This window comes from Peromyscus maniculatus, chromosome 4, assembly GCF_049852395.1.
Source record: "Peromyscus maniculatus bairdii isolate BWxNUB_F1_BW_parent chromosome 4, HU_Pman_BW_mat_3.1, whole genome shotgun sequence".
NCBI classification, from domain to species: domain Eukaryota; kingdom Metazoa; phylum Chordata; class Mammalia; order Rodentia; family Cricetidae; genus Peromyscus; species Peromyscus maniculatus.
Genome location: NC_134855.1, coordinates 153,151,791 through 153,167,812, shown reverse-complemented (window position 1 = coordinate 153,167,812; position 16,022 = coordinate 153,151,791). Strand labels below are relative to the sequence as shown.

Genomic DNA, 16,022 nt, shown 5'->3' with positions numbered 1-16,022 from the left:
CAAATGCCACACAACACATGGAGCCTGCTCACGTTATCCAGTATGCCTGGGTCTGGGGCATGAGTGCACACATACACTTGTGTGTGTGTTGCTTTGCAGACATTTGTGCAAGTGTGCATTTGAGCTGAGTCAGGTGTGCTTGTGTGTGATTGTGTATATCCACACCCCTGTGTGTGGAGTTTTGTGTGTACCTTGTGTCAATGTCCACGGTAGTGAGCAAATGATGTATCCATGTGTCTGGCTGGCTGAACCTTCATGTGGAGGGCGAGCACACTAATGTGTTTACAGTCTGTAAGCACATGATTGCATGGGAGTGTGCCTGGCCCTCGGGCTGGATGGCCTGTGCTTCCTCTGGGTCACACTGCACCAGGTCTGTGCTGGCACCTGCAAACACTGGGGACAGAAATCCTGTCCTTGGGAGGTAAAGCAGTGAAAACCCCTGTCCTGGGACAGTGTGGGCTCTCCTAACCAGACCTTTCACCATGCTGCACCAGGGACAATGGGGACTCTGCAGCTTGCCATCTGGACCTGGGGACATCCCATGGGAAAGTGTCCTGTAGCAAGAACAGCAATTATCATTGCCCTTATTGAGTGGTGTGGCTGTGCCGACTGGCCCAGAACAGTGCCTTTGAACTCGCCTACATTCGCCCTGTTCACAGCCCTCAATCCTAAGACCCAGGAGGGCATTTTCCAGGCCAACAGGCCTTCCTCAGGGCCTGTCCCTGTGGCTGCCACCGGCTGATAGAGACAGGAAGTATACTGGCTTCGCGTGGCCTTCCTGATAACCCTGGCAGTGCCCGCCACCCCTCCCTGGCCCCACACTCTTATCATCGGCAGCAAATGTCAGCTGCGGGTTGAGAGCCCCACGATGACCTTCTGACCCTTCAGTGTTTGCAAACTGACACTTGGAAATGGAGGCCTGGGACGAAAGCAAACCCAATCCTGGCAGCCCAGCTGGCCTGGGCCACAGAAGAGGGAAAGCACATTATCTTAAAGCCAAACTAAGCAGAAACCAGAACAGGTTCCTGGAGGACCCAAGGGATAACGTAAGAAAGCAGCCCAGGCCCACTTCTACTGCTAAAGGTTTGAGTATTAGGGTCAAAGGTGAAGCCTGGCCAGACCTGGCTGCACCTACCTTGTGGCGGCTGGAGTCCTCCGGTTCAGATTGCTGGGACATCCGGGGGCAGGCCCTGCTTGTCACTGAAGCTTGTAGAGGCCAGCAGAGGCTGAAGCACGGTAAGGGTTTGATGAACAGCTGTCAGAGACCCTGAGCACAGGACCACCATGACCACTGAGAGAAAAACCTCTGACCAACTTTCTCTTTAAAGAAAACAGGTTTTATTTTTATAATCAGAACATTCTAATAAAAATATTATTATAACATTACTCCCTCTGTTCTCCTGGCTTGAGTAGCAGGCATGCTGCTGAGTGCCTTCACACTGGCTCCCTGAGGTAGGTGTGGAGGGACCCACTGCCCAGCCTGCGGGCAGCCCACGCTGCCAGAGATGCCCACCGCACCCCTCCCAGACGTGGGCTGGACTCCCCTCTGTGCAGCTAGGTCACGCTCTGACTGGCACACAGGTAACAAGAGGAGGGAGGGTGCAGGGCCAGGAAGGAGGCCTCAATGGCACAGCAACAGACACCTGAGAATTCGCCCCGATGGGCACCTCTGCAGGTGGGGTGGGCAGCCGCAGACAGACAGGAGCCCAGGGCCCTGCAGGGCTGCGTTCTGGTGATGGCCGCCCCATGGGGGAGGGGTAGCTCCAGGCATCCCATCAGTGACACAGTCACAGAGAAATACTGTCATTGTCTCCACAGGGGAACTATCGACCAAAGCCAGTCTCTAAGTAAAAAACAGGTTGGGGTTCTTGATGATGGTGGTCTTGCCTTCACAGCAGAAGAATCCCAACAGGACATGGCACAGTGCTTCGACTGAGGGGCAATGGGCGGGGTTCCCAAAGAGGAAGGTGGACGGCTGCACACGTCCCAGAGTAAGGCACCTGGCATGGAGTGGCTGCAGAGGTTCCCAAGAGTGTACCCCTTACTTCTCATGTCCTTCCTCAAGGCACAGCAGGGCCTGGGCTGGAGAAGAAGCTGTCTGGTGCCCTCGGCAGGTGGGCCCAGGGGCCTGAGGAGACCCAAGTGCTGGTGGCTCCTGAGGCTGGCAGGCGGTGGCTGTGGCCCTAGGCAGGACGCGCCTCACTGCATCCTGTCGGGCTGTAGCTGAGGCGCCTGGTACTGCACGAAGGTGGTGCCCGCAGGCGCAGCGGTAGACAAGGCTGGGGGCATGGCGGCCGGGTAGCCGTAGCCCACGAAGCTGGTGGCTGTGGCAGGTGAGGCGGCGTACGGATACTGGTCGTAGGCAGCTGGAGGGTACTGGGCATAGGCTGGGCTGCTTGGTGTATACTCAAGGTAGGGCGAGGACAGTGACGGCACAGGGGTGGCAGGTATCACCACGCTGGGCTGCACAATGGCTGGCGGGTAGATGTAGTGGGGAGTCAGCCTGTGGGCCAAGCAGAGTGTCAGGGGCTGCAGGCGGAAAGGGACAGGCCGGCGGCAGAGTGGGAGGCCTGTGCTCCGCCCGAGGCGGCAACCCCATCCACAAAACAGCTGCGGCAACATCACAGCGGGCGTGCTTGGGCACCAGGGCCTCGCACGGGCAGCACCATCCCTCCACAGGCCACTAACGCCTGCTCTCACTGCAGCCGCCTCCTCCTCGGACTAGAGCCACCCTCTCATGGATCTCCTGCAGGACCCACTGTGCAACGCATAAACATAGGGGAATCTCAAGACTGAGGAGGCAGAAGCTGGCAGAGCTCAAGGCCTGTGGAAAAACTTGCCCATGCTCCTTAGCCACCCACCACCTCCCGGACAGCAGGATGCTGGCGTCCTTACTAAACTCTTGCCAGGGGAGACTGACAGAAGGGTTGCAGGTACACCCACTGCAGGCACACACGGGTGACGGACGGACAGACAGGTACACCCACTGCGGGCACACACGGGTGACGGACAGACAGGTACACCCACTGCAGGCACACACGGGTGACGGACGGACAGACAGGTACACCCACTGCAGGCACACATGGGTGACGGACAGACAGGTACACCCACTGCAGGTACACACGGGTGACGGACAGACAGACAGGTACACCCACTGCGGGCACACACAGGTGACGGACAGACAGGTACACCCACTGCAGAATGGAGGGCACATAGCACTGTTGATGAGCTCGGCTTGCACCCTGATAAGTAAGTAACAAGATGCTCCAGGGTTCGTATCTACTGTCCCACCAACACACCCATTTTAAAGTCAGGAGGCATACAACCCCACCCCAAGCCAGGCCACTGCCCATAGTAACACCTTTGAAAGAAAACTCATGGAGGAGGTGCCGACTCCAGGCCGAGTACACCTAACACGCACAGGTAGGTCCAAGATGAGGGCTTCCCAAGGGCACCCAGAGAACGCCCAGTAGAGACAGAGGGGAGAGATGGGGTCTACTTGGGTCAGAAGTCTTTGAAGGCTGAAGAGCACATGTGCATGACTAAAAAGAGTTCTAGTGAGCTGCTGGTGGTGGTGCACCCCTTTAATCCCGGTACTCAGAAGGCGGAGGCAGGCAGGATCTCTGTTAGTTCAAGGCCAGCCTAGGCTACACAGTGAGTACCAGGACTATTATACAGAGAAACCCTGTCTCAAAAGAAAGAGCTCTAATCACGAGCAACAGAGCAGCACCCAGCACCTGCCTCATGGACAGGTGACATGTGGCTTCTGTGTGGTGGAGCATTGGCCAGCCACGGGCAGTGGGTGGCAGAGAGGCGAGCAGCGAGTGTATCAATGAATTCGAGTAATGTATGTGTGAAGACAGGCCATAGATGGATGCCAGTGTCTTCCTGGGTCAGTCACTCTCCACCTTATATATTGAAGCCGGGTCTCTCACTTGAACCCAGGCCTCATAGATTCTCTAGTCTCGCTCCCAGGACCCCATCTGTCTTTTGCATGCTGGGATTACAGGCAGACGGCCATGGGATCTGAACTGTGGCCACGACACTGGTGCAGCAAGCACTTACCTCCTGAGCCACCTCTGGAGTGCATGCAAGGAGGCAGAGCTGACACGGGGGAGAACTTCTGCACCCAGTGCCCTCTCCATTTTCAAAGGGCAGGGGCAGCTGACAGATGTTGCCAGGACACCATTCACCAGCAGTGGTTGGCATCCTATATGCCACACAGTAACTAACTGCAGCTGTGAGGCCAATCAGCCTTTGGTAGGAGCCCCAGGCAGGCGTCTGCCTTACCTCCTCGATTGGAATGGCTCTGATGAGGATTTAAACCCTCCCTCTGGGCTGGTGATACCCCAGATTCCTGCCAGCACACAGCCATGGGCAGAACACATGGCTGGGCTCTGCAAGAAGAGGGAGACAGAAACCAGAGCTCAGGGGAGGCTGCCCAGGCAGGAGTAGGCAGGACAGGCCTGGGAGGCAGGCTCCTCCTCCTCAGCCTCCCATCACCACTCAGCTGGCCCACCAGATCCCTGAGCCCGTGCTGAGACCAAAACCTCCAGAGCAGACCCACGCACCAGACACTCCTGCCTGCCCCTGCCTCAGCTCGGGGTCCAGGGCCATTTCCTGCACTGTCCCCCAGTCTGGCCTGGTGGAGGGTACTGCTGGATGCCTGCTCACGATGTGGGTGTCCCTACCTGGGTGTGGGATGGGGAGCCCCACCTGGCCCCTGGGACTCAAACACAGGTTCTGAGAGTGTTATGCTCTGAACTTCCCTAAACATGGGTGGGACACCCTGACCCAACCCCTCTAGGCTATGTGGCATTTGCTAACACTGAGGCTCCCTGCAAAGCCAACCCACAGGCCCATGCAAGGATGTATGCCTACAGCAGGGACTAGCTTTCTGCTCTGCCCACCTGGAGGACCTGCCCAATCCTCTATGTCCTAAATGCTCAGAGTCACCCATGTCTCTGCCTCTGCCTGTGCTTCCCTTGAGGTCTCTGCCAGGCACTACTGTGGTGGCTGACACCATGTCTGTCCAAGGCACAGGACAGGTGAAAGAGACTCAGAGACCTGAGTGACCCACCAAGTCACCCTCCTATGCCACACTCCACTGGAACCACAGTTCTAAACAACAGTTCTGGACACCTTTCTGCAGGATCTACTGGCACCTCATGGTAGAGAGGAACACGGCCAACATCCTAAACACCCGGGGCAGTTCCTGGAACAGAGCATTATCCAGCTCCAAATGCCGCATGCACACAGTGGAGAACCAAGCTCACGTGGTGGTGGTACACGTGGGCAGCACAAAGCCTCCACAAGCCGGCGGCCACCACCACAGGCATCCAGGCCCCAAGGAGCGGCAGCTGGGACAGAGGAGCCTGCACACCAGATAACCCCCGGGCACACAAGTCACAATCTACTTAAAACCCACCTGGGTTCTAGCCCTGTGCCCTGTCCCAGGGCGGCCCTGGTCCCAGGCTGTGCACTGCTGCAGGCCCCAGCCACACCTGCTTGCGACCTGGAGGTGCCGTGTGTCCAGAGACGACCCCGGTGCTGCTCAGACTCAAATGCCAGCCACTATTCGACCACTATCACGCCCAGCCTAGCAAGGGCACCTGCCTCCCAACCCACCACTTCAGCATACGGGCCCTGCAGGACTCAGTGCCCTCCATGTTCACTGCACCCACCACCCAAAGCTTCTCGATACAGCTGTCCGCCTCCCCCACTTCCTTCCTGGCCAGCCGGACTCCCTTGTCTAGCCCACTGTGTCCCTCACACACCACTCGAAAGTGTCTCCATAGAGACTTCAAGACCACGTCACCCTAGGAACAGAACCCCCTAGTATACCCCACGGGACCGAAGCAAACCCAAGCGCTCCCGTGCCTTCCTCCATGACAGCCCACAGCCACCTCTCCACTGAATCTCTATCCTGGATTCCTGCTGCCCCTGAACCACACCCACTCCAGGGTGTTGACACCTGGGGGCACACGGCCTGAAGGGTTCTCCCCAGGACCATCTTGAGGGTCCCTCCTACCTCTGCTTTTATTTTCCACATGAAAACACCCTATCTTTTAATTCATAGGTACTTTCATGGCCCATTCGGGCAGAGCTTTCCTTGCTTCCAGGGTCCCCAAGGGCCCAGAACAGAATCTGTGGACACCTGAGCACCCTGGGCAAGCCAGAAGGCCCAGTCAGAGAGAGCAGAGAGAGCAGCAGCCTCAGACAGGGTAGGATGGGACAGAAGGTACAGCTCTGCCTGTCAAGTTCAGAGCAGACAGTCTGACCGCCATCCTCAGTGCCCCCAACAGCTGCCTGCTTCAGTCCGAGGATGTCCTTATCACAGCCCTTACAACGACACGCCCAAGGGATGCTAGATGCCCACCTCTGTGAATCCCTTACCCTGGCAACATCAGGGCCGGAGGGTTGGGGGGGGGCAAGTGAACAGAGACCTTTCATGCCCAGGTTGTCCAGTCTTTTGGGCTGAAACCTAAAGGTGGGGTGACCCACTGTCTCTGGGGTGGCTCCCATTCCCAGCCCAGAGGATTCTGCCACCAGCTTTGCCAGGTTCAGTCCCTGGCTAAGAGCAGGCGCCAGCATCTCCTCATACCCAGGGTTCCATTTCCTCACCCTTTCAGGGAACCTCTGCCCCTTCTCGACCCAGTGGCCTGGGACAACGAATTCCAACCCTGTGCAGAAGAGAAGAGCAGAGTTTCTAGGCTAGAGGCCGCCAAAGGAGTCTAAATCCCTGAGCTTTGGGGACGGACCCTCCTGCTAGGGAGACCCATGTGATGTTGGGGAAGGATGACCCAGGTTCTCAGCTTCCCACTGGTACTTGGTTTTGGGTAGCTCTGAGCTACCAGGCCACCATAGGCTGAAGGGAAGTACCCAGAGTGGGCTGCTATGGGTGCTGACCAGGGCTGACAGCTGAGTCTGAAGGGTGGGGCCATGAGAACCTGACCCCACTGGGAGGGAAGAGATGATGGCCTCTCCTTCCATCCAGAGTCTGGATACAAACAGCCAAGAGTACTTGGCTGACTTGACCTAGGGTCCAGATCTCACCTGCCTGTTTGAGCTTTCCCTGGTCTCAGTTTCCCCACTGGTAAACTAAGGATGCCACAGCCACATCTCCTGGGCTGCCCCCAAAGAGAGGTGGGAACTCGGCAGCCATATTTGAGACATCCGTCTCCTCACAACATGAGCACAGCTACCATGTTACTACTAACGGCCGAAGCGGGCAGTGCCAGCGGAGGCTCTGGCCCGTGTGTGCAGACTCTCAGAAAAATCGCTGGCCACAGCCCAGGAGGGCCCATTTCCCGAACACGAAGCCACGACTGAAAATAAAAACGAAAAAGGCAAATGAGCCCATTTCACTTTTCTCTTGCTCCCTGGGGGCCTCACGCCTCGGTGCTGGAGGCGATCTGGCAGCTTACCAGCAGCCCCAGCCTTGGGGAGGGTGGTGGCTTGTGTGTGGCAGCCTGGCAAGCCTCCTGGGACCCCCGTGATGGGGGACACCAGGTTCTCTGGGGTTCACAGACAGCCGGGGGAGTGTTGGGGGTAGGTGAATTCAGGAAGAGGTCACACCATTGTGGGAGCCACCTGGGAATAGCAGGTCCCCATGGATCTGCCCAAATCCCACCCGCTAGCTATGTTCAAAGTTGTACATCACGATGGCCTCTTCCTCCAAGGTCAAGTCCATCTACTATCCACTCTGGAATCTCAGCCTTTCTCCTCAGGGCTTGTGGTTCAGGAGATTCCACTGTCTCAGGCTGGATGGCAGTGGTCTCAAGGAGAGACCTTCTGGCTCAACCCAGCAGTCGAGGGATGCCCTCAAAACAATCTGAATCCCAGTACTTGGGAAGCAGGGGCATTGCCGTGTAGCCCAGGAGTAGAGAGCATGGTGCGTGACTTGGATCCCAGCACTTCAGGACCTCGTTTCAGAAAAAAGGACCCAAACCCTGCCAGTCTCTGCTCCCATCTCAACACCCCACAGTCCCCTCCCCCACAGCTCTTACACCACCCTGTGTGGTTCTGTCTCCCCTGCTGCACGACTCCTGGCAGGGGGCACTGTGGTCACACCAGTTGAGCAGGGCCCCTGGCCGCACACGAAGGGAGGGTCAGAAGTACTGCAGACTCCCTGCCGGTTCCCAGCTGACACTGAGCCCAAAGGAGAGCTGGGGTAGGGGAGCAAGGCCACTGTTCCAAGGGATGTCTAAACTCCCGGGCCAAGATCATCAAGGGGCCAGGGGGCCACCTGGTGGACCTCCATGCCATGGGCACATCTTTGGGGCTAACTGAGCCTCTACAAACCCTTTCTGGAGACTGAGCCATGGACCCTTAGCCTCGGGCTTCAGAAGCGGTCCCCTGGGCATTGGCAATATCTTACTCTGAGAGGAACCTACAAACGCCCGAGGCTGGCTTCTGTCACAGCAGCCAGGGACAAACAGCAGGTGCGGCAGCCGGGCTGCACGCCCTCTGGGAGGGCCAGACAAGACAGCCCACGCCTGCCTCCAGACAGGCTGCCAAACAGGAAGTGATGATGGGGGAAGCAAGGAGGGCCACCCCCAAGAAAACACACAGGTGGTGGGGTGAGCGTGCTCGCACCTGCTGCTGGGGCTGGCGTCGTGCCTGCAGCACTTCCAATGCTTCACTGCTGCACCCCAGACAGGCCTCCTGAACCAGAGCCTGCCGCACACTGCCTCTGCTGGCCTCCTCACGCTGGCCCCACCTTCCACTGCACTCAGTGAAAGCAGGACAGACCCCTCGGAAGGGCAGGAACAACCCTCCTCCCAGCCTCCCCTCACTGTACACTGTCTATGTAGGAAATGGCTGGCAGTGTGGGACCCTGTGGGACTCCTTTACACCGGTAACAGCATGTGGCTTAACAAGCCAGTCAGACTCAACACACAGCAGTGTTCATTCCCCTGAGGCGCACCCCCAGCAGCACCCTGCTTAACTGGAGGTAGTCCTTGCCACACTGGGCACTGGGCTGGGACATCTGTCTGTCTCACTCAGCTTGAGTCAACAGTCTGACAATGCAGCACTCTAACTACGACTCCCCATCACTTCCCTTAGTCCACAGGCCTGGTCACATGGTGTCAAGACAGACATCACACGGGCACCAGGTCCATCCCACAGAGAACTGCTGTGGAGATCGCTCTGTATAAATAAAATGCTGATTGGCCAGTAGCCAGGCAGGAAGGATAGGCAGGACAAGCAGAGAAGAGAATTCTGGGAAGTGGAAGGCTGAGTCAGGAGACGCTGCCAGCCGCCACCATGAGTACCAACATGTAAGATACTGGTAAACCATGAGCCATGTGGCAAGGTATAGATTTATAGAAATGGGTTAATTTAAGATATAAGAACAGTTAGCAAGAAGCCTGCCACGGCCATACAGTTTATAAATAATATGTCTCTGTGTTTACTTGGTTGGGTCTGAGTGGCTGCGAGACTGGCGGGTGACAAAGATTTGTCCTGACTGTGGGCAAGGCAGGACCAGAAAAACACTAGCTACAGAGAACAGTCTCTAAAATGATGGCTGTGGGAAAGCTCAAGCCAGAGGGACAATCCTCGATTGTTGTTGGTCTTGGGCACCTGAGCACATTCATCCAAAAACTGTCACATGAGCAGAGAGTTGCTGGGAAGGGGGGGGGGCTGAGCGGCCCTAGGGAGAGGGCAGGCCAGCAGTCTATATGGCCCCAAGCTTAGGTCAGCTGAGGGCCTGTTGTGGGATCATCCAGGAGAAACCCCAAAGCTTTCCGTGGCCTTAGGATCAGCATGTTGCATACACCACGCTCAGCTAGTCCTTAACGTGGCCCTGTCAACACTGCTACTGTACGGAGGGGCAGCCTGACACCCAGTGGCCTTGGGACCCTGGCCTGACCTCAACCCCTAGGGCCTGGCCCTATTTTGGGGAGAAGGATCAGAGTGCCTGGGCATCTAGCCACAGCAAGGATTCCCCCTAAGAACACGGAGAGCAGCCTGCTGGAGCAACAGGCCCTTCAAATATAGTTCAGGAGAGGTTCCAAGGGCTGCCAGGCCAGAGACAAATCTCTGCTCTCCGTGAGCCTCGGGCTGAACGTGGACAGACACTCTTGACCCTGGGAGGCCCTGATAAGCTAGATCAACACATAACCAGGGTGGGGTGATCTCCAACTGCCCGGCCCTCCCTGCCCCTGCACTACCTCTGTGCTCCAGGGCTGGCAGAGCCCCCCTTGCTAGAAGGCCCCGGGTCACTTATCTCCACCAGGGACTGCCTACCACAAGGCCTGGAGGCTGGCAAAAGCTATTGCAATGGCTGAGGAAGGCTTCACCAGATACTAAGCCTTGGCCCGAAGATACAGTTACATGATGGACAGGCACAGGCTGTACAGCCAGCCATCAAGGCTACATAGGCCTGGTCAACAAGCAGGCATGGGGCAAGCAAATGGGACCTGGGCAAACAGCAAAGCACTGAGTTCTCTCAGAGTCTTTGTAAGCTGATGGGTAGTTCTGACCAGACAGGTGAGGACCCCACAGTGCTTTGGCCTATAGGCGGGCTGTGGGGTCTTCAGAATGTCAAGGGCCCAGAAGGCCTAGGAAAAAGTATAGTCAGGCAGGCGCCTGCAGACTCTGAACTGCCAGGGTTCCAGCTCCCACCAGGCCCTCGGCCAGGGCAGACTAAGGCTGACGGACAAAACCAACCGCTGAGTCAGGGCGGCCTGATTGTTTGCAAAAACAAAGGGGGCCGCTGACAGCCCAACTCTGCCTCCCAGCTGGGAGGGCAGGGCACTTACAGTGATGCCCCTGGCAGTGAGGCCTGGCCACACCACCACCACCACCACCACCACCACCACCACTCCCTGAGTCTGTAAGGGCGGCCGTGGGATGTTCCTCGAAGGAACCCAAGGACCAATGGCAATGTAGGTCGGCCAGTCCCTCTGCCCACCTGTCCATTTGGGTCTACACTCCTTGGCAACCTACAAACACTGTGAGGCCACTTCGTAGTCACAGTGTTAGATGACCAGTCCACTAATCTAGTTACAAATCACTGTGGCCCCGATGTCAGATGCACCTGAGAATCAGGGCTCCTGGAACATGCCTGCCCCCAAAGACAGCAAGTGTGGCCCTGAGTATACAGGTTCAAACCTCAGCCCCGGGTAAGTCAGTAGCCATCTACGAGGACAGGAGGAAGGCCTTTTCCAGGAGACTAGAGCATGCTGTCCTTAAGTACCAGGGTCCCTATTTTCCAGATGAGGAAAGGCAACTAAAGGGGGTACAGTGGGACAGTAACAGGCAGGCTGTGAACCTAGATTTGAGGGCCACAGAGGCCAGACACTAGTGACTGCAAGGCCATTATTATGTGTCAGAGCCAGTGGGAAGGCCCTGTCCCAGAGTAAGCAACTGTCTGTGTGAGCATATCTCAGCTCAGCTCAGCACCAGCCTGAAACCCAGGCCCAGGAGTACAGCAAGCTCCCAGAAGTAGGGGCACCCCCTCACACAGCCAGCAGGGGAGAAGCTAACTTGAAGTTCCCAAACTCCTTCCAGACAGGCTAGAACAGATCCCAAGCCAAAAAAGTGACCTGGCACCATCTGCCACGGTAGCACCCCAAGTACTTCCCCAGGAGAACGGTGACACCACGACAGGAAACACAGGCCGAGGCCCAGACCACAGCTCCCCATAGATACGCCCTGCTCAGTTCCCACCAATCTCAAGGACAGTTGTGGAGAATAAAAGTGCCACCACCCACAGGCCATCTGACCCAGTGTGCCGGCCAGGCTCAGCTCCAGCCCCCACAGACCACAGACACCCCACTCTACCACTCAGCTCCAGCCCCCACAGACACCCCACTCTACCCCACCCACCGAGCTGAGACAGAAACCTGGCAGTCAGAATGTGGCAAGCTTGCCACTGCAAAGTGGGGTGGCTGTCAGAGTCCCCACCCACCGGGCCCATTCACAGCCAGTCTACACTGGATAAACAGGTGACTGTGGCCAAACCAAGCGGCAGGGTCTAACTTTTGTGTCCCTTAGGTGTGTGAGCCACCCTTCCCTAAGCAGCTGCCAGGCCTGTCCCTTTTTCTAGGGTGGAAGGAGGTGGGACACAGAGCAAGTGACTCACACAAAAAGCCAACTAGTGACAGTTGCCTACTACGCCATTCACAAACATCAACCTCACCTGGTACAGACCCACATCAGAGAGCACCCCGGAAGAGCCCAGCCCACCAGGCCCCGTCTTAGCAGACACTTCAGCACTGGGTGTGGACTGAACCCCGAGTCTGAACAGCTGTCCCCACATCCACTGTACAGGTAAGGAGAGGATGTGCGGCAAGGTGCGCACCAGGCTGGAAGGCATGTTCCCCCCCCCCTTACGTTAGAGAAATGTAGTTGGTCTTATCTCTCCCTCCACACTTCCAAAACACAATCCGATTTCTGAAACCAGCCATTTCCCCAGCCTTTCGGGTCTCAGACCGAGAGGCCCACAGCGGTCCCACCTCAGAGCCCTCCCACCCACACTAGCTATATCCACTCACCCATAGGTGCGCTGGATCAAGGTGGGGTGTAACTGCTGCACACCAACAGCAAAGCCTAAAACCAGAGGACAGTTAGGAACAGGGTAAGGTTGGGTAAGGCCCCAGAGCCACACACAGGGAGGCAGACTCACAGGTGCCACACTCCCCTAGTCAAACGATGGTTAGTTCCTTCTCCCATCCCAGCCACCACCTCTGTCCCTGCTAGTGAACTCTCAAAACACCCAGTCAAAGCTCAGAAGTCCACAGGTGGCAGCAGCTTCTCTGGGTGACTCCTCATCTCCAGCCTCGTCAGCTACAGACTTCTTCTTCCCTCCCCACCGCCAGCAGGGCAGACATTTGAGAATCGGTATCCCTGGGACTATACACTGCCCATCAAGCTCCCAAGCTAGGGGTGGCTGCCCCAGGCTGGCTCTGCAGGCACATGATCGCTGGCCGCCACTCTGGGACAAAGGGGGAGGGGGGGCAGTGTATTCCATCAGACAGAGAGCAAGGCTGAATATAGAAACAAGAAGGGCTGGAAAGAAAACTCCAACTCTCACCAGTCTGCAGGCTCCTAGGCTTGGCACCCAGGTAGGCCAGGTTCACATTGGCCTTGCGGCCATCGATGATAGGGTTGGGGTCTTTGCAGGCCCTATCAGCTGCTGCCCGATCCGCCATGGTCACCTGCGGGAACACAGAGGGTCAGGGGCTTCGGTGGCTGGCTGAGGGAAGCAGGACAGAGGGGAAGAGGGTCCTGCCCTGGCATCAGGCCATCCCTGGGTCTCCTCCCAGGAGGGTAGCTGGTACTTAGGACCCTTGGGGCTGTCTTCTCTGTCTGCTGGATTACAGCTCCTTCCTCTAAGTTCAAGTGCTGGGAAATCAAGCCTTCAAGGACAGCAACAATCCCCTGGGAGGTGGAGCAAAGAGAATCCCTAGAGAAGGACCCCCCACCCCCCAAGGCTGTTCTGCCCAGGAGTAAGTACCGTTAACTTTCTCAGAGGAGAAGTTTGGGGACACTCGAGTGGAAGGAAGTGGGAAACCGTCTTCAAGTAGCTAGTGCTAAAGCTGACGCTTATTTGGGGAGGCTGGAAAGTGTGGGGGAAGGGCCGACCCGACGGCCCCGGGAAGCCCCGGAGTCCCGGCTGCGCGCGGCGGGTCTGGGAGGCGGTGGGGGAGGGGCGGCGGCAGGTGCGCGCGCCGCGGGCACTCACGAAGCCGTAGCCGCGGGACTTGCCGGTCTGGCGGTCGGTGATGACCACGGCCTCCTCGATGTCTCCGAAGCCCTCGAAGTACTTTCGGAGCGATGCGTCGGTGGTGTGGTAGGGCAGGCCGCCCACGAAGATCTTGGTGAACGTGGTGTCCTTCTGCGAGCCGTGCATGGCGCTGGGGGCGGCGGGCGGCCGCGGGAGTACGCTCGAAGCACACGCGGGCTGCAGCAGCATCGGGGCCGCCGCTACCGAGCCGGCCGGCGCATGCGGGGACGTCGCAGGCCGAATCCGACTCCCCCACGCCGTCCTGCGCCGCTCTTCGGTTCGCCGCGAAGCGCCTACTCTGAGCCCCGCGGGCTGCCGGCCGCCTTTGTAGCCGGCCACGCCCATCGGCCACGCCCCCTGTTTCAGACACGCCCCTGACAGCGGGGGGCGCCGGGAAATGTAGTTCTGGACACGCCCCACGTGCCAGGACAAGGGGCCGGCGAGTCGGCTTAGCTCCTGAGTGTTCGCGGTTATCAGCTGGTCTCGCCCTGCGCAGGGTCCGGCAGATTCCGTTCAGTGGTTTACGCCGAAGCGACTAGGGGTGCAACGTACTCGTTAAAAGGTCCGAAGTAGTGGCTCAGCTGGTCGTGTGCGAAACCTTGCGTTTGATCTCAGCATCACGTAAACCTGGCTGGTGGCACACACCTGTAAACCCAGCACTCAGGAAGGGGAGGAAGGAGGAGGATCAGAAGTTCAAGGCCACCCTTACCTATGTAGTAAGTTTGAGGCCAGCTGGGCTAAATGAGACTCTATTTCAAAAAAAAAAAGTAAATGCAAAGTGGATTTTGCCGTGTATATAGACATAATTCGCATCATAAATACTTTTGGGGACCTGGGGTGTCAGGCACTTTATGCTGGATCTTCAGCAGAAGCATACCCCTGGGACCCTAGTGCCTTTGTGGAAATGAGGGCTAATCCACAGTGAATGTGTCTTTTACAGCCTGATGGAGGCTAAGAGCCATGAGACCACGGGGAAGAGCAGAGGCGGCTGGGCTCCTTTGTCACTAGCATGGAGACTCCTGTAAGGGTCACCCCTTAGCAGGAAAACAGAGAGCATAGCATGCCATGTGTAGAAGGGGGGCTTGGGGTGCCAGCCTGCAGAGAACTCTTCTGGCCCAGTGCAAATACAAACGTGGCCCCTTGTCGAAGAGCCGTGAATCTCAGAGTGTGGCGACGCACTGATTCTAATACTCAAGAGGTGGAGTTGAGAGGATTGATTATAGGTTCATCCCCTGCTACACAGTAGTTCAGAAGCTAGCCTGTAAGACATAAAGCCACGTCTAAAAAAGAAATCAGGAATTTCTGCACAGAAGCAGGCTCGACACCTTAGCCGCTGGACCTGGAAGCAGCCCTCATCTCTGACTATCACATTGGAACCTGACGACCTGCAACTTTTAGTGGGGTTACAACTGGCCCAGCCGAGTTGTCAAGGAGGACAGAGAGGCAGGCAGGTAGTCTCCTGGTGGGCTCAGCCCCACCCTGTGCTTACAAAGTCAGCTCCTTGCCGGAGAAGCTTGATTCCACCTAGGCGCCTTCGCAGAGGGCAGAAGCCCATGCCGGAAACCTGCTGGGATACCTCTTCGCAGCTTCACTCGCTCCCCTTTGCCCTCCTCGCTTCACAGAAGTTCCTTTGCTGTTTGGCTTATTTTCCCCAGGCACTCACTACCCAACCGCGGCTTTTCCTGATCTAAGGGTCTCCTGATGCTGTTGAGTGAGCTCCCTGACAGCAGGGATCTTGCAGGGTTTCCTCAAGCTGTAGGGCTCGGTAAGATAGGTCTGCCTTCGGGAATATCTGTTGAGTGGATCCATGGTGGGATGAAAAAAGGCTCACGACCAAAGATCCCTTAAGAAGTGTCTTTAAAAAACTGGTTAAAGTATGTTCTTGACTTATCCCTAGAGGACCGAGACTGCCTGGCCCTGAAATCTTGAGCCACTTAGGTGCCTTCCTGGGGCCTCAGTTTCCCCTGGGTGACACATCACCGCTGGTGACCAGGACGGTTGGCTTCAGGGCTTGGCGCCTACAAGTCCCAGCGCCGCCCCTGCCCCCGCCCCGCTCCGCCCCGCCCCTCCGCTTCCCAAGGGCCCGCCCCAAGAAGCGCGCTGGGCGGATGCTGCAGGCACGTGCGGCTGCCTAGGCGGGAGGAGGGGGAGGGGATCACAGAACGTGCGAGAGCGCGGCGCGGGCGTGACCTCCGGGGGCTGGCTGAGCCTCCGACTCCGAAACTCTGGCTGTCGGAGGACGGTCTCTGCACCCAGCTCCTCCTGGCTCTCTGGGGTTCTGCAT

The 16,022-nt window shown here is 57.5% G+C and overlaps 1 protein-coding gene across 2 annotated transcripts; it reads right to left on the bottom strand.

Moving 5' to 3' along the window:
- Positions 1–1,315: 1,315 nt before the first annotated feature.
- Positions 1,316–15,815, bottom strand: Rbm38 (RNA binding motif protein 38). Of its 2 annotated transcripts, none has more exons than XM_006985341.4 (4): positions 13,697–15,815; positions 13,046–13,169; positions 12,507–12,561; positions 1,316–2,503 (listed from the first exon to the last, which is right to left on the bottom strand). In XM_006985341.4, exons 1-4 carry the CDS (start codon positions 14,081–14,083, stop codon positions 2,200–2,202), a joined length of 870 nt encoding a protein of 289 aa, XP_006985403.2. In that variant the 5' UTR covers positions 14,084–15,815; the 3' UTR covers positions 1,316–2,199. The 2 variants fall into 2 exon arrangements, with proteins under 2 accessions (XP_006985403.2, XP_076427398.1); XM_076571283.1 differs by having other exon boundaries at positions 13,720–15,803.
- Between the last annotated feature and the right edge of the window lie 207 nt (positions 15,816–16,022).

Excerpts from the sequence above, each read along its gene's own strand:
- Rbm38 (XM_006985341.4), bottom strand. The coding sequence starts at position 14,083 with ATGGGCGTGGCCGGCTACAAAGGCGGCCGGCAGCCCGCGGGGCTCAGA. Across the intron at positions 13,170-13,696 it reads AGTCCCGCGGCTACGGCTTC|GTGACCATGGCGGATCGGGC; the intron begins GTGAGTGCCCGC and ends GTGTTCCCGCAG. Across the intron at positions 2,504-12,506 it reads TTGATCCAGCGCACCTATGG|GCTGACTCCCCACTACATCT; the intron begins GTGAGTGGATAT and ends CTTGGCCCACAG.